The 18,149-nt window shown below is 36.3% G+C and overlaps 1 protein-coding gene across 1 annotated transcript in view; it reads right to left on the reverse strand.

Moving 5' to 3' along the window:
- The window catches only part of FRYL (FRY-like), a gene marked incomplete at both ends in the record, with an annotated part of 68,879 nt that overhangs the window by 22,991 nt on the left and 27,739 nt on the right, over window positions 1-18,149 (reverse strand). Inside the window, 15 exons of the mRNA XM_010143280.1 lie at window positions 209-312; window positions 595-745; window positions 3,466-3,578; window positions 5,274-5,358; window positions 6,642-6,810; window positions 8,543-8,683; window positions 9,553-9,812; window positions 10,589-10,757; window positions 11,892-11,991; window positions 12,235-12,389; window positions 13,168-13,278; window positions 13,771-13,931; window positions 14,395-14,567; window positions 15,038-15,129; window positions 16,850-16,907. Of these exons, the coding sequence (XP_010141582.1) occupies window positions 209-312; window positions 595-745; window positions 3,466-3,578; window positions 5,274-5,358; window positions 6,642-6,810; window positions 8,543-8,683; window positions 9,553-9,812; window positions 10,589-10,757; window positions 11,892-11,991; window positions 12,235-12,389; window positions 13,168-13,278; window positions 13,771-13,931; window positions 14,395-14,567; window positions 15,038-15,129; window positions 16,850-16,907 (2,042 nt within the window). The remainder of the gene's footprint in view (window positions 1-208; window positions 313-594; window positions 746-3,465; window positions 3,579-5,273; window positions 5,359-6,641; window positions 6,811-8,542; window positions 8,684-9,552; window positions 9,813-10,588; window positions 10,758-11,891; window positions 11,992-12,234; window positions 12,390-13,167; window positions 13,279-13,770; window positions 13,932-14,394; window positions 14,568-15,037; window positions 15,130-16,849; window positions 16,908-18,149) is intronic.

The raw sequence follows: 18,149 nt of genomic DNA on the forward strand, positions 1-18,149 counted from the left end.
CTTCAAACAACTTCAAAACACTCTTAATTACATTCATATTAATCAAGCTGAAGGATACTTAGCTGAATTTTTAAGAATATGCAAGTATTAAAAAATTAATGAAATTTCAACACAATGACAAACACGAATTTAAACGCAGAAAAGGACAGCTACATAAATAGCTACAAATCCTAAGTTACTAGACATATTTCTGTAAGAATTTAGTTACCTATAAAAATTGCATGAAGCAAAAGATGCAAGTATCCTCCCCATTCCACCTTTACACTGTGGTCAACTATCAAGTCAGTCAAAAGGATCACTGCTATATTGCATCTAAAACAAACAAAAAAACCCCCAATTTGTTAGAAGACATGAACTTTATGAAGAGCATGAATTATGAATGTTCATAATAAAGACAGAAAAACTTTAGCACTTCAAATTAGAAGGATGAGAAATTTTGAACTCCTAGATCTGTGAGTAAAACCACAGAAAACAAATGTACTACCAACTGTCTTTACATCTACTGTCTTTTAATCTGTTACCTTTAAACGACTATAATTGTGCAACACAAATTAAAACATAATGAATTGCCAACAGCATTGTTAAGACAATTACCTGTGAAGAGACATGCCTGGAGGAGAAGTTTCAGGCAAATAATCCACCAATGGTGACCAGCAACCTCCAGAAGGTGGAAAAGGTAGAGGCTCTCCTTCATTGTGCTCCATCACCTTCAGCCGCCAGTTTGAATACAGAGGCATTGAATCACCTAATACAATAGATAATTAAACCAGAAAAAACCCCATAATATGTTTCTGTAGTATATAGTCTTCTAAAGAAATACTTTTAAGTTCTTGAAAAGGTGAGATCTGGGATGGGAGTAAGGGGAACCAGCCATAAACAGCAGTAGTTGGATACAGTTGAAAAAGGAAAGATGGTTACTTCTTTTAGCATAAGGATGATTCTGCAAAAGCCATGTCCATCACAGAGTAAGATTTTGTGGAATATATTCATAAAATGATGGATGCACATGGGGAACATGGATACACATAAAGAAAACAATGCATACTGATCTAACAACTTCCCTGAATTTCAAACCTCATGTCAGATAGGCAGTTAAGTCTGGGTCTCAAGACCACACTGAACTCATTATGAAGAACTTCATTTCATTATAGGCTAAGGAAGTACTTCTCAAGAGCACCTCTTTACAGGTCCTGCTAGCAAAAACCCACTAGTCCTAAGTGTCAGATAATGCCTGCCTGATACATGGAATGCAACACTTGCCACTTTTACAACAGCATAGCCCAATCCCACTGCTTGACAGAAGTCACTGCTTAGAAAATCAGTAAATTTGTCAAGAAAACACAGGAAGAAGTTTAGTTTTTGATTAAGCAAGTTTCAATCAGCTTACATCAGCTATCTGGTCTGAGAGTATACTGTATTATACATCCAAAATATTTTTTGTTTTTAAATGAGATGTCATGGACTTAACTGATCATTAAGGCTAGAAACAAGTAAGAGGACTGCCTCAACAATTCATTCAGTGTTTCAGTGATTCTAACAGTTGTCCTTTGGAAGAATATCTGCAGGCGTTTCAGAAAATGACCACAACTACGATATTGGACATCATCTATCCAAGCAGTGGCTGCCCGCCAACCTGTTGCTGACCCAAAGTTTAGCAGATAGATTTGCATCAGTATGTCCAGCCTTTATGACAAGCTCTGTAGAGGATGTGACGTTACACTTTCTTGAAAGAGGCAATACAAACCACATATTCACTCTAATCTCTATGGTTTGCACCGAATGAGTCATCAAGAAGTGCATAAGGAGATCTTAATGGACTCTGTTGCTTCAAAACAGCATGGACCACGCCAGGTTCCATGCTGACATGCAATGCTCAAAATGCAAAAATTTACATCCTGTTGTTTCAGTAGCACATGAGAGCTAAGCAAAAGGCAGTACTGTATCATGAGCTGTACCATATCCAAACAGCTCAAGCACAAGAAAGACATGAACCCACTGAAGCCGATCTGGAGGAGGAAGGCCACAAAAATAGTCAGAGGGTTGGAGCACCTCTCCTATGAAGAAAGGATGAAAGAGTTAGGGTTGTTCAGCCTGGAGGAGAAAAAGCTCCAGGGAGACCTTACTGAAGTCTTTCAGTACTTGAAGGGAGCCTGTAAGAAAGATAAGGATAGACTTTTTACCAGGGTGTGTTGTGACAGGACAAGGGGTAACGGTTTTATACTGAGAGGGGAGATTTAGACTAGATATAAAAGGAAATAATATTTTACAAAGAGGGTGGTGAACCACTGGACAGAACAAGTTGCTCAGAGGGGTGGCAGATTCCCCAATCCTGAAAACATTCCAGGTCACGTTGGACAGGGCTCTGAGCAACCTGGTCTAGTTGAAGATGTCCCTGCTCACTGCAGGTGGGGTTGGCCTAGATGACCTTTGAAGATCCCTTCCAACCCAAAGCATCCTATGAATCTATGATAACTTAACTGGTAACAAAATGAACTGTCAAAAAAAGAGTGAAACCTAAGAACACAGTCTGTGGGAGCAATATAATGATCTGGATGAAACTGAAATATATCTGATAAACCCACGCAGGGTTAAAAGTACAGAGTCATTTTAATTACTAACCGCTTGTTAGCTGAAACAAGAGTTCCAGACAAGTACTCTAACGAAGCATAAGAACCTACTAATGTAACACCTCATTTACTGCCTGACCATTGTCCTAATTTCTGCCTGATTACATGACCTGTTTAGCTTTCCCTAACATTGTCATGATAATTTTTTATCTTAGGGACTGGTACAAAAGTAGCCATAGTTAATAAGCTTCCATTAAAGAAAGTCTCCAAAAGTATATGGAGTTTCAGGACAAGTTGCCACCTCTTTCCTTACCTCTGCAACTCTGAAAAAAAAAGACCACAGATCACAGAAAACAACCCAAAACAAATTTTCAAAACAAGGTTTAAAATTATAAGTACACAATAAAATCCCTTTTCCCTGCTATACTTTCCTTTGCTATGGCTTCTCAAAAAGTTTTGTAACTTTCTTTTTTTTAAACAGGCCAACGACTGCTATAATTTATAACTAACTTTTGTTTAACTTCTTTTCCCTCATCATCTTCTCATTCTTCTCGTCTTCCTCATGCTAATCTCTCCCTGTTACCTTAATCATCTATCTACCTTTGGTGTGGTACTGGCAAAGAAAATAGAGTAAAACAACCTCATTTGAGAGGGTGTTCACAACTCATTCCGGAGGACAAAGTAATTGTATTACATTCATTGCACATTCTATTGTATGCCAGACTTTGACAGCAGTACTAAAACGAAGGAAGGTAAAAAACTTGTATTTTTTAAACAGGTTTGTGCAAAAACCACTGGAAATGCCCATTTCCTCACATTCCACAACCTTCAGCGTAAGTATTCACCTGTAAAAATTTTGTTTTCTATCCACAGAAATATTTTAAAATAAAAATATTACTTTTTTCCTCTTCATATGATCCTCCAGAGCTGCTGCTGTAGCGAGATTCTAGCCTGTGGTGCTGGCGGTTTAAGTTACTGTTCAACCCGCTGTAGATATCTAGATGTATATAACTGTAAAAACAAATAAAGCAGGACTAGTAACTGACATTCTGTGACAAAAATTATTCAGGGTCTCTCAGTAAAACTGTATTTCAACAAAACTTTGTTTTATGCAAAAATATTTCATATTACAAGGGCAATATGCCTTACGAATGCCAGAGCATCTCAGCTGTGTAAGAGACATGTGCTATAGCAATGCCAGATAAGAGGATTCAAGGAGATAATCCACTATAATTTATACTTGTTAGATCACTATTATTAACGTTCAAGGATGTTAAAGTACTTGTTACCATTATACATAAGTTATTCTCACTCTTGAACAAAATAATGAAATCCCTATTTGATCTGGCACAGACATATATATACACATATACACGTCCAAGATCGTACATTGCTAATGTGATAAACTGTAAAGAAATCAGAGAGATGAGAGTGCTAAAAGCACAATTTCTGAGCTGTTTCTACATAAGTTTCTAAAATTCTCTCCTCTTGGTAAATCCAAGATGTACCTAGTATATATTATCAAAAAGCATATACCCTGGGGATGTGTTAGACAACCCTACAGCATATGCCAAAACTTGCAGAGACTTTCAAAACCTCCTTCATTACAAGTTTCTTCAGCATCAGCCCATGTAGCAGCCAAATACTTGACTGCATGCCTTGCTAGGCTGAATTCTGGATGACACCTCGGATTTCATAGTTTTCTGTGGTTTATTTTCACACTCCTCCCACCCCTCCATTCAATTGAATATTGGGGTTTTCTCTATCAATATATTTACTAACCTAACTATAACGGCATAATCACCCTAGGAAAGAAAGAAGTGCCCAGCTAGGAAATTATATTGTAAATATAATTACTAAGGCTCTTAAACACGACACCACAAAATAAACTGGTCTGTGAATTCACCACAGAATAGCTACTCTACAATGACGGCATGCGTGAACTTTTTTCTGTATGCACTTTTTCTCATGCTAATTAATAGAAGCCCCACTCCCTTTTCACTTTAAGGTTAGCTGTCGCATATTTAACACAAAATGAGAGCGTGCCCACAGTCAGTTACTGTTGAGCTCAGAGGCCACATTCTGATTAAGTCTATGTCAGCTATGTGAGGGTCTTTCCACCACCCTCACAAGAGTACCACTGTCTGGCAAATTGCTCCAAAAGATTATTCCTAAGAAGCTCAAGAATTAGGGAGGGAGGCATCTGTTTTAAAGCCAGCTGGGAGGGATCTTGCCACAGATACTAGGCATCCAAACACCCTAACAGGGAAAATCAACTAGCTTTCAATACATGAGCACGGTAGAGAGCAAGTGAGCTAGGAAACCAGTTTGCAAATTGGCCACATTATTAACATAACATTTCCACTTGATGTATCCATATCCATTTGCAGTATAATTTCTCATATATAATCCAGTGTAATAGTAGCTAATTTAGGCATCAATAACAACATAGCTATAGCAATACAAAGCCTGACCTGGATAGGTCCCTTCATTTATTCAGTTTCTTCCACAGTTTTTTGAGTTCAAATTACAACTGATGCTGCTAATTTAATACCAAATAGTATTCCAGTTCTGCTGCTTAAAACTTACAGTCATGTATTTCCTGCAGTGTAGACAGACCTGGAGCCATTGAGATGCAAGTATTTACAGTAACAACTAGGAATTCCTGCAATTCAACTAGTAACTGCTCTCGGAGGAGATACTTACTTCTCTTCAATATTGTCTTTTATATGTTTACTGTCAGGGTTGCCATCTGTAGGAGCTACCATTGTATTGCTACTAGAAGTGGTACCTGTGAATTACGAACAAAGAGTGAGATTGATCAATATGAAAGAAAAGCAGTCTTAAGCACTACACGATGAACTTATTTATTTGCCCATACCAAGAATCTCAATGAGGTTTACAGTGCAGCAACTGGCACAAACTGAGCCATAGAAATTACTTTCATATGCAAGAAAAGAACTTGTTTACACTAAAAGATTTTGAGCTGCTACCATCATATCACTAACTGGAAAAAAGAAAAATCAAAATAATCCATTCCAGGAATCTGAGTTATCTATATAAATTAAGTAGAAAGGCTTGTTTTTGAAGTAGTATCTAGAGACCTATTTCTTTTCTTTCATGTATGCTGTACCTCATAGCAATCCATAAAATGCAGTTGAACTTTGGTAAGCAGTTAACTCAAACCACAAAAAGATTAGGGATTAAAACCTAACAGTGAAGCTTCTATCAATTTATTTTTAAGAGAAACTTGCAATCATCACACTAAATAGATGATGACAATCAGAAATAATTTTGCACCCTCCCCATAGATTTTGCTACTCTCAATTACACTTAGGTACAAGAGTCCCATAATTTTTTTTTGCACTTTTTAAACACTTTCAGGAACAAGTGCCAACGCATCCATCTTTTGTTCCAGATAACCCCTATGCGATAGGTCCAAGCTGCTTCTTAACACTGACAGTTTTGCAGCACAAAAGCTAGAGTCCTTGCTTAGACACCCTTCCATCCATGCCTTTTGTGCCTCACTTTGAAAGATGCTTCACCAAAACCAGACAGCTTTTCCCCACGTTTCTCAGCATGTTCATGGATTGAAGCAAGGGGTAGACACATTATGTATTTTCACTGGCGTTTCTTATGATGACTGATCTGTTGTTAATTATTTCTAAATAAATTCTAAGTAATGTACTTAAATCCTCTTGGATAAATTCCTACAGACAGTTTGTACCACAACTTAAAATACGACAACTTATGGACTTAATATATAAATTTTTCCAAGTGTTTGACTTAACTGACATGAAAGTGATATAGTGACGGTAAACTGTGCAAGATCTGAATACAAAGTCTAACACATACATTAATACAAAGCTGTTCCTTGTGAACCTATCAGGTGTTCTCTAATGAGAACTCTGGGTACACCAAAACCTGCAGATCTTGTAAATCAAACCTCGTATCTTAATTTGCTTTTAGAAACAGAATGTTATACCTTTGTTGAACATTTACAGATGAACTCCAGTATTGTAACTGTTTGATAAAAGTTTTGTCCGATTATATTTATCATTGACAAATTCTCACCTGAAGTGACAGAGGGGATTTTGTAACTGGAAGTAATGCGGTAATATGGTGGATTATCCATATGGGTGATTCCTGAACTGACAGGATCTGTAAGCTGAAGTTCACTCACCAGCTCTTCTAGTAGTTGCATTGTTTTATCTCTACCCAAATAAACAATAACCTTCTTTACCTGCCATCAAAAAAAGTATACGTATATAAAATAGTATGGATATAAATGAAATTCTTATTGCAGAGACTTGGTTAAAAAAATAAAAATTTTTTTGAAAACTGCAACTTGTTAGAATCAGTATCTACCGGCACTGCAAGTGAGGATACCTGAAACTTACTCTAGTTCTAAAAGCAAGCAAAATATGACAAAGAGTAAGAAATTAAGTCTTCTCAGTTAAATGACAGTTATTTAAGAAGTTTTTCTTACACAGGTTTTAGCAACATCTGAGATCAACATTGGAGCAAATGTATTCCGATACAATTTCTTTCTGGTACCTCATGGTTGTGTCCTACACTGTTTCTTTTCCAGCAGTATCATTTTTCCTCATGTACTCTGCAGTGCTCTCACACATGCTTTGACAAAAAATAAAATTGTTTTTTAGGGGGCTTGGAGTAGGTTTGTTTGGGGGTTTTGTTTGTATGTTTTAATACTTGGTCATGTGAGAATAATCACACTACATGGTGTGACAGGTGCTTTGTTTACTACATCTGTCTTTTTAGGACTACCTTAAATCGCAGCATGTGAAAAAACATTTAATTCCCCAAATGCTCAAAGCCTTTATATAAACATACGCTTAATTACAGCAATACTTTATTAAGCGTATAGTAATTAAGGTTCTCCACTTTATGTTACTTCAGCAAAATAACACTGGTCATTGCTAAGCAGCAGCAGATGGCTGCTAGCCAGTGATTACTGTAGACATCAGCAAGTTCGTATTTTCTCTTCTGACATATTCTTGAGTCATTAGTGCTCAGTAATTTATTTCCATCCTTTTGAGAGAAGTCAAAGATGAACGGTGAGCAAATGCTTCATGGTGTTTGACTCCTCGAATTACTTTGTCACCTTGTTCAAATCATATACTCAAAAGACTTTGGGCTGCAACATTAAGCTCAGTTTCCTGATTTGCAATGAAAATTATTGCCAATCAATGAAGAACTTGAGCTGTCCCTAGTAAGAATTTAATAATATTATAGGTCATGACTGTTTACTTCATATGCAGAGTTTTTTTGTCTATTAGCAAAACCTGTAATAATTTTCTAATCAAAATATCACTTACAGAACTATCTTAATTTTCCCTAATGAATAGAGACCAACCATTGAAGTAGATTTGCATTTTATGATGGAAAGGAATTGTCCAGTGTATATACTTAAAATAAATCTGATTTGGCAATCAAACTCTTAAGTTTCCTTTTAATGACAAAGGAAAAAACCGCTAAGACAGATGTAGACATTTTAATAAGTCTTTTCCATTTTTTATGATTTACTCACTGAAGAAGGTCTGTGGTTCACCTAGTATACCCTGAATTTTGACAGCTCATTAGACAGTTACTAGACTGCGTCAGACTTACCACCCTGACCAAATCGCAGTAGTCAATAAGTTGTTCTAAGGGAGCCTCAGCTATCCTAAGGTGTGATATCCTTTGTAGTTTATTTCCTTTCTCAAGCCCGTTCCATGAATGTCAGGTTTAACCGAAACTGATACTGAAATTTCGACACAGATGTCCAATGTGAATCCAACAAAAGACTTGAATTTGATTTGTTTATAGTATTTACTGATCATAAAACATGAGATGGGAGATTTTGATCCTAGAAATCCTACCTCATGTTTTTTATTTGGTTAACTTTGCTGCTAGACACACAACTCAGTTTTAAAATATCAACAGCACTGAGGAGAGACGTATCACATACTCACATAAGGCAAAAGGCTGGGTTCGCTGTTCACTCCACAGATACTGATCAAGAAGTGCAAAATTATTTTCAGATTCTTCGGCCAGCTGTCTGCCAAAGTAGTCCAGACATTTTCTATCTCTGACCAAGCCACTTCATCACCATACTAAAAAACAAAATATATATCCCTCTTGAAAACTCCAGTAGAAAACACTGTATTTGAAAGTGATCTGTATTGACCAAATGGGACAAGCTATAGTAAAAGGACACATAAATCCTGTAAGAAGCTGTTGCTTTTTTAACATGAAGCTTTCACATGTACTCATTCATATTCTGGAAATAACTATTTTCATTTATAGCTATAAATACATAAAGATACAACTAAGCATATTTGTACATATTCAATATTTTATTTACATATAATAATTCCATACATTATGTAAGTTTACAAACATCTTTTTATATGTGAATTTATTTATATTTTTAAAGTATAAATTAAAAAAGCTATCTAAATTTAGCGGAGACCCATTCTCCCAGTTGCTGACAATCCTGAATAAATTCCATGGCCCGGAGGCTGCCAGAGTTTTTAAAACACGATCTCTCATAACTAGGATTCAAAGATCTCAAGAACTGGCAGGAGCATCGCATTTGACCAATACTTTTTCTCTGTTGGAAGTAGCTATCACAGGAAGGAGGAGGGTCTATCAGCCTCTGGCAACAAGATTGGTTCCAAGAGGTGATAGGTATACAGGCAACTTGGTATTATCTATCAAGCTAGGCATCTATATTGCAAAACAACAGCTACATACTGTTACTATATATAATAATTACAATAACGTTTATATTATGTATTACGTATTCCTCCTAATAAGTCAGATCTATATGGTATAGTTTGGGTATACATAAGCAACTCAACAAATATGAACAGTAACTCATGAAAGTTCGGTAACACAGTATCTCTGAACGGTATTTTCTTACACCCAAAACACAATAATCCATTGGAACAAGACGGAGCACTTAAGTAATTAGTTTTACCTTTGCAGTCATATACATCAGATTGTTCAGAACCATAGCTGTAGCCTGTGGTGAACCCCAGCCTTCTCCTCGCAGCCATCGTCTACTGTTCACCATTATTTCTCTGTCTTTCAAAGAATCTTCTTCATCTTCATCTTGCCGACGAATGGTTGGCAAAGGTTTCAAGTCTACCAACTCAATATTATTCATCCAGGGCAGCAGATAATGCAGCATCACCTGTCTCCCAGCTGGGTGAGCTGTTTGGATTCTCTGACTGACTTCTGTCATTCCAAAATTAGGTACATATATGAATTGCAAATCAACAATGAGAATCGTTTTGGTAATAACAACTGTGAGCCCAGCAGAGCATACTCATATGAAGTAATGCTGATACAGACATTTTTTGGTTAGATGACTAGTGCCATTTCATGATAAAGTCCGCAGTCTTCAGTAGGGCTAACTGAAGACAAACAGTATGTTGAAGAAACCATATCAGTATACGCATACATATATATTCCTCTAATTGAGGAAGTGAACTGAAAACCTAGAGCATGTAAATATTATTTACCAACAAAGCACTTAATTTTTTTTCCTTCCTAGTAGTTTAATTGATGTGAGAGGTTTTTATTCTGCAGTTGTTTAAAATTGCTACAGAGTAGTATTTTGAAGCAATCTACAATAAATAGGAAAGCACTATAAAGAACAACAGAAGAATAATTTTAAAGATCAGTTGCAAATTATTTCTCTAACGTGATTTTTCATGGCTTTTAGAAGGGCAGTAAAAGTATCTTTGATTCATGTTGTATTTGAAATATATTTAAGAGAAAACAAGTAAACAAAAATTGTCACTCAGTAAATTCCATTTCCCCTATTGTGATGATGTTATCTTGTGCCAATTTTAGTGAGTTAAATAACAATATTAAATAAATTGAATTATATAGATTAAATTAAGTAAAATTAAATAATTAAATAAAGAAAATAATTATTGAAAAATGAGAATTACACATTTGGTATAATACTTTTGACTTGGAAAGTTTGTTTTATTTTTAAAACATACCTGAGAAGATAGCAAGTGTTAGCTCAGGGTAAGTCCTTGCTAGTTCTTCTGACAGTTGATAATATGACATAGAATAGAGATGTGGTAAAGGAGAAGGCTGACCCAACACCCCATCCGTCCGCTGAACTTCCAGTTTGTGAGCATAACGGAACATCTTTGGTTCCAAGATCTACAATGGTAATGTTTAGAAATTCTAAGCTAAGTACAGAGATACAATGGAAATCTTTACATAAAACCACCTTTAAAATTCATATATTGACTCTCATTTAATACTTCCTGTCTATGCAGATTTCCATACATCTAGAGCATTTGCCAACACTGTGGTAATTTCATAGAAGCCTAGCTAAGACTCATTGATGAGTTTCCTGCAATAAATTTCAGAAATCTGCTCTAACAAAATAGCTTATTAAACCTAAGTATCTCTATAACAAAATGTGAAATGCTCTGAACACTTGTATTTCCAAACATTATCAATTTCTGCTCATCTGTAAGACACGGATAAAAGCAACACAATCTTTGAGGTGGCAGAGATGCAGCAGGATGCTAAAGCAGTTTGATACTTTAAAAGTCAGTTTTGGCTGGTCTAAAGCAGTGACATTCACTTGAGAATGCAGGTGGAGCTGAAAGGGAGGGTGGTGAGAGTGCTGATATATCAACAGGGATGGAAACTTAGTGGGGACTTTACTGTTGAATTTAGCTGAGCTCAAAAATCTTTGAAAAAAACTCCAAGACTTATGGTCTGAGCCATAAGCAGCACAATTTTTTTTTATTTTTAAATATTAGTGCTGCCTGTAAGATTAAGCTTACCCCTAAATGACTTCAGAAAGGAATATACAAAAGTAAATTAAAGGCTAACAAGATTTCCACTATCATCTTTCCACAAAGATATATGCAAAAAATGTTTGGTATTAATGCAAAAATCTGAGAAGTGACTGCTATCCCAGCAGACAGAGCAAAGTGATAGGAAGCACCTCCCCGAGGTGCTTTTGGACAAATGGAACGATATATCATGCTTTAAAAGGCCAGATGGGAAGAATCTTGGTTTAGGTTTCATCTCTTGCAAAAGCAGGTATTACAAAAATATAAGTATTGAGTACCCTATTCGTGCCAGGTAAAGGATCTGGCCTAACTATGACCTGAAATAGAGAAGGAAAAAAAAAACAAACCACCACCCCCCCCCGCCATTGTATTGTATTTCACTACTGAAAGGATAACCAAATAATAACAGATAAAAAAAAATGCATAGGACAACTCTTATTTTAAAAGAAAAAAAAATTAATCAAATCAAACTTAGCTTACAAACCTGTAACAGTTGCATAGCAACTTCATAGATAGCCCTAGTAGAATCAGCTGCTTTAAATAATATCAGATTCAGGAGTGTCACTGTATCACACTGGTAATCCCTAGGAAAAATGGCAAGTGTGAAATAAGTAAAATTACATTTGACTTTCTTAAACTTGAATTTATTGAAGGTTAATTTATAGAGAATACGGTATGGGATAACATAACATTTTGAAAAGTTTCTGTAGGAACACATACGCACAAACAGGGGTGATCTTTTCTCTTTGGGGGAAGACGAAACCCAGTTCTACATGAGAGCACACTTTGAAAAAAAAAGTTTAAAGTTTTGAAAAACACTGTAGTACCTGTTTTGGAACACGCTGGCTATGGCTTTAAAACAGCCAGCTGCTACCCGCTTGGAACCTGTGTAACACCGGTCTACGGCCCAGTACATGAGGTTACTCTGGTCAGGGTTGAGTTCCAAGAGCAGCATGACTGCCTCACAGCCTAGCTGGTGAACCTGTATTCCAGAAAAGAACCAATACATATTCATAAACATAGAAAAAAAGACCATTTTACAAAAATGGCATAAAACAGGGAAATAGATCTTTAATTAGAAAAAAAAACGAAACAACCAACACCAACTGCAGGACACAAAATTTGTTTGTAGATGGAACCACGAGACCACAGCTTAAAATAACAAACTATTCACCGTTCAACTCACGCAGTCATAGATTACTGAAGCAAATAACTAGATAGCTCTACTGACTTTTTCCTCAGTTCCAAGGCTACTTTGAGGTATTTACTATTTTCACTTTTCTTACTACAAGCTGAACACTGACCTGAAAGCACTGCATACAGAAAAGCACTTAAACATATGCAGGAATTTCTATGTGGAGACTTTCATGTTCTCTTGAATCAAAGTCGTCCACTGGAGTACTATTTTTATGTAGTCACAGTATTAGTGCAATGGAGGCCCCATTTTTTAAATCTAAAGCTTGCTTTAGTGTTTAGATACAACTTAACCTAACTGATCAGTGTATAAACGACACACTATGTTTCACTCCTTGCCTTGCCTCTTCCATTCTGTTTTGTCTGTTCCTAGACTGTGATTAGGGACTGCCTTCCTCAACATGATGAATACACGTATTAAGGACAGTGCAAAAATAGATGCTACTAGAGGAACTTTGAGCTTAAGCCACTCCAAAGCATTCCGTCCAATCTGATTGCAAAACTCATGAAAACATATGTTGAAGGCATCGATAGTTGCAAACCAATGTTAACATTGCTTGTATTACCTTTTTATCTTGTGAATCCAAAATATTATCCAGCCATTTGTATAAATAGCCATCAGATGAGAGCCCAACGTTATCTGCAACAGGGCCACAACACAGTACAGCAGACATAGCCTTTAGAAAGTAATTGAAAAACACTGCATTTTAATACCTCAGAGGAAATGCTTTTACCAAGTCCATTAAACTATCAGAAAACTAACTTCTATTCAGTCAAGGGAGGAAGACCAAGGCTAATAAAAAAACCTGTTCGACATGTTATTCAAGAAATTATCAAATCATATTTTTCTCAATTCCCCAACACAAGGAACTGGCAATACCGAAATACTGACATATGTAAGAGTTTATATGTCAATTTTATTGTTAATGTGTTTTTACATGAAAGCCTTTCTCCTTAGCCAAATAAAGACTAAAGTCATGGGAAGTGAACATTTAGTAGGAATTTTAAGAAATTCCTATAGCAAGTGCAATAAATAGTTTGCAGAATGGAAAAAGCCAAACTGTCATAAATACCCATGTAGGCAGAATAGAAAAAGAACTAAGTTCTTTTTGCAACAAGGGTGTGAAAACCACATCCAAAAAGCCCAAATTCAAGAAGTGCTAAAATACCTTCAATGCACAGTATTGGTGTCTGTTTATTCGCATGTTCCTATCACTGTATCTGTCCAGGGGAGTAAACATGATACTAAAAGGACCTGCCCAATGACTGAACAACATAAATAGACTGTGGCGTAGACTCTGTTGTGGAAAGATACTTCTTCTCTGGTGTACTACAAGAAAAGCACACAGTTAGACACATTCCCCTTGTTATTCTTTAAAATAAAGTGTGTAAAGTAAAAACAGGCCCAAACAAATAATATAAAAGGAAAATATCAATGTAAAGACACTACTTCAACACCATTATAGCTGGATGCATGTTTACTATTGTCCTGTTAAATGCCACTGGTGTACAAGAATAAGCTATTTACTAGCGTAGAGAATTTAAATGCACTGCCAACCAACGAGAATTTTGCTAAATAAGAAAATTACTTGTACTCTTCCATATAGTGCCAAAAATCCCTCTTAAAATCATGCAATTAAAGTCATATTCTAAACTGATGCCTTACATTATTTCTATGAAAGTATGCTGAAACTTGAGGAAAAAAATAGGTTTTTGTTTAGTGGGTTGTTTTTTTTTTTTTAAATATACTGCATAATGCATTCATCAGAAGTTATTAAAGCATTTTTACATACCTGGGACATTTTGAATTATATTTGCCACTAAGGCACTAAAATGGCATCGGATATCTTTCAATGTGTCTGAATCCTTTTCGTTTTCTGCTTCTAGGAGCTGTCTCGTTAGATCGACATACTCAAGTAAAGTGTTGTTGAGGGAATGTGTTTCATTATCAAGGCCACCACTTGCACTTAAAAAAAAATAATAAAAAAAATTAATAGTATGATAAATACATTCTTCTTTTTCAAAAAAATCCTATAATCCCATCACTGCAAATATTTAATTCAAAGTCATTTCTTCACCCAGTTAACTAACCCAGTTAGTGTAAGAATTCCAGACTGATTACAGAATAGTTGTAAATTGCATTTTCTCATTTACAGAACTGGTGCAATATACAAACACACACAAAAATTAAGAAACACGACACGCTGCCTGTTCAAAGAAATATCCTGGAGAATAGCAGCTTTTTAAATAAAACACAGACCACAGTGTCAGGGATTAGAAAGCCAGCAAAATGCCAAGTTTTACAAAACCAAGCCTATTTATTTAGTGGTATACTAAAATTCACTGAAAAATACTGCATGTTTGTTATACTGGGTCATAAAATACTAATAACTTAATTCAGAAGCATAAGTATCTTCTCATCAGTGCTGCCCCTACCTGTGACTAATGACACCGGCATCTGCCAACAGTTCGAATATTCGTACTAGTTGTACTCGTAATATATCTCGACGCCTGCGCCGTTTCATGTTCTGTTCAACAGAGGAAACATAAAATTAAAAGTAGTGGATGAAAAACAAAGTATAAAATGAGCGTGGTATATCAAAACATTATTATAATATCTGTACTACAACTGGCATCAATTATCAGGGTTGCAATCTTTTAAGATGACTTAACAAAATTGCTAGAACTTTTTACAAACCAGACAATGAAAAAAATTTTTCTCTGTTACAACTCCAAGATATCCTACGTTTACTATTACACATTTTACCAAAATAATGTTTATCAGCCTCCCATTGCAAAGTGCAACATATAAAGCAATGAAGTACAAATGTCAATCTTTCCACATATCTCAAGGGAGGTGATTCTGCCCCTCTACTTCCCTCTGGTGAGACTCTACCTGGAGTACTGCGTTCAGCTCTGGAGCCCTCAGCACAGAAAAGACATGGACCTCTTGGGCCAGGGCCAGGGACACACTAGGTTCCATGCTGACATGCAATGCTCAAAATGCAAAAATTTACATCCCATTGTTTCACTAGCACGAGAGGTAAGCAAAAGGCAGTACTGTATCATGAGCTGTACCATATCCAAACAGCTCAAGCACAAGACAGACATGAAGAAAGTGTCAAAATAAGAAAGACATGGACCTGTTGGACCAGGTCTAGAGGACAGCCACAAAAATGATCAGAGGGATGGAACATCTCTCCTATGAAGAAAGGCTGAGAGAGTTGGGGTTATTCAGTCTGGAGGAGAAAAAGCTCCAGGGACACCTTACGGCAGCCTTCCAGTTCTTAAAGGTGGCCTCTAAGAAAGATAGGGACAGTCTTTTTAGCAGGGCCTGCTGTGACAGGACAAAGTGTGATGGTTTTAACTAACAGGGGATTTTTAGACTAGATATACGGAAGACATTTTTTACAATGAGGGTGGTGAGACACTGGAATAGGTTGCTCAGAGAGGTGGTAGATGCTCCATCCCTGGAAACATTCCAAGTCAGGTTGGACAGGGCTTTGAGCAACCTGATCTAGTTGAACATCTTCCTGCTCACTGCAAGGAGGGTTGGACTAGATGATTTTTCAAGGTCCCTTCCAACCCAAAACATTCTATGATTTGCATGCAAGACTGACAAAACACAGTATCATTTTGAAACAAAAGGATGCTCCTTTCCATATTTAATTACAAATTTATTATGAATATGACAGTTACCACAAAAAGTGGTGAGTAACCATTCCTGAGTTTGTGTTTGCAGAGATTATTATTTCTATGAATACTAACTGAGGCTTCTAAACCTTGCTGTAAAACACACTCTCCATCAGAAAACGTTTAGTCAGAGCAGTCAGTCAGATGAGATTAGAGCCTTTTTCATTGAAAAAACCCAACTAAGCTGGTATACCATAGAACTCAATTCTATGTCTGAGGTATTACTAATTGTGGGCATGTTACTGATGATATAACTAAGTTACAAATGTGTAAAACTACGCTTAGGTAAAAGAAATCAGAAGGCTGTGGAAAAGGTTACAGTAATTTTATCATCATTTGAAACAAAACCTCTGATATGGGAGTAACAGAGCACAAAAGAAACACAAAGCTCTTCTAATGTAAACACCTCACAATCATTTAAAATAGTAACATCTCACCTTTTTATCTGGTATACTAACAGTTTTTAGATGCAGAAGTGGAACTAACATTTCTCTGCTACCATTTGTGAGAAGAGTTAAAACTGTGTACTGAATATAGTGGAAAATATCTCATTACCTCTGGCCTTCTTTCAAGTGCTTCCTTAATTATAGGATGTAATTCTTCTATTAGTTCCCTAAATTAAAAGAATAAGAACGAACATTAAATTAACAGCTCACCCAAAAGTTGTTTCATAGCAACTAGTATTATAACATAAAACACCCTCAGGTTCTTTACCTGTACCTTTCTGAAATAAATCAGCATGTAAAAGAGATGTTTCCTAGAAATTTTGCAGTGTATTCAATTACAAAAGCATGGTTAGGGTTTGTTTTAGACTTTGTTTCAAATGTAGAAAACACCGAAAATAATTTGGAAGAAGCTTTTGTTGCACTAAACCATAGTAAAGAGTTAGCTTCCAAAGGAGAGCAAGAGACATCTAGACAAGTTCATGCAATCAGTAATAGAAAACAAAAGAGGAAAAAAAATTCCAGCAAGAGGGGGGAACTGCAAATGCATAGAATCTACAATAAATATGTTCCTGAGTAAAACATACCAAGTAGGGAGGAACAGTGCTCAAAAAACCAAAACAACAAATCTGCGCAGAGCTGCAATGCTGTGAGTAGATACACTGGACAGAGAAGAAAAGCTGGTCCTCAGAAACAATACATACAATTCAAAATGAAGGAAAAGACTGAAGAGAATCAGATATACTTTTTTAAAAGTTTGCTGAATGAATTGTTTCTAATTTAGAAAACAAGGATTTCTGGTGAAATCCTTTCTGAAAGCTTTTTCTAGACTTGTAGAGCACAATTGCAATTTAAACAGTTCAGTACTTCAGGGTCATGGGACAAAGTCTTGCTTTACTCCTGATAGGAGAGTAAAGTCAGATATTATGTAAAATTAGGAGGCTATCAAAGGAGTAAAAGAGAATACCATAACTGAGGACTTGGAATTACAGTTTCAAATACATCTTTGGCTCCTCATCTGCCATAACATGGGACAGTTGCGACTGGACAGAAGAAGCATCTCATTCAAAACCAAGAGTGTTAGCAATCTCTGGTTTCTTCTGCAGAAGCAGAACTGGTTGCTACAGCATGGTACAACTTTGTAACTCTCCGTTATAAGAGGCTGGCTGCTGTCAGAGAACATCTGATGCTGAGCACTGGCCTTCACAGGAAGTTTTCTTCCTCTCAGATGTTCTCCCTCTTCATCCATCCTCCATAAAGACAGTTTTCAGTTGAGGACAGCAGCATAGAGATGTATTTTAAAACTCATGGCTTCCTGGCACAGAGCTGCCTTTTCACCTCCGTGGATTTGTAATACACATCAACAGTACAGTACACTGGGATCTGAAGTAAATTTCCATTGAGGCAGGGAT

This window comes from Buceros rhinoceros, unplaced genomic scaffold (genome assembly GCF_000710305.1).
Source record: "Buceros rhinoceros silvestris isolate BGI_N320 unplaced genomic scaffold, ASM71030v1 scaffold10979, whole genome shotgun sequence".
In the NCBI taxonomy this organism is placed as follows: domain Eukaryota; kingdom Metazoa; phylum Chordata; class Aves; order Bucerotiformes; family Bucerotidae; genus Buceros; species Buceros rhinoceros.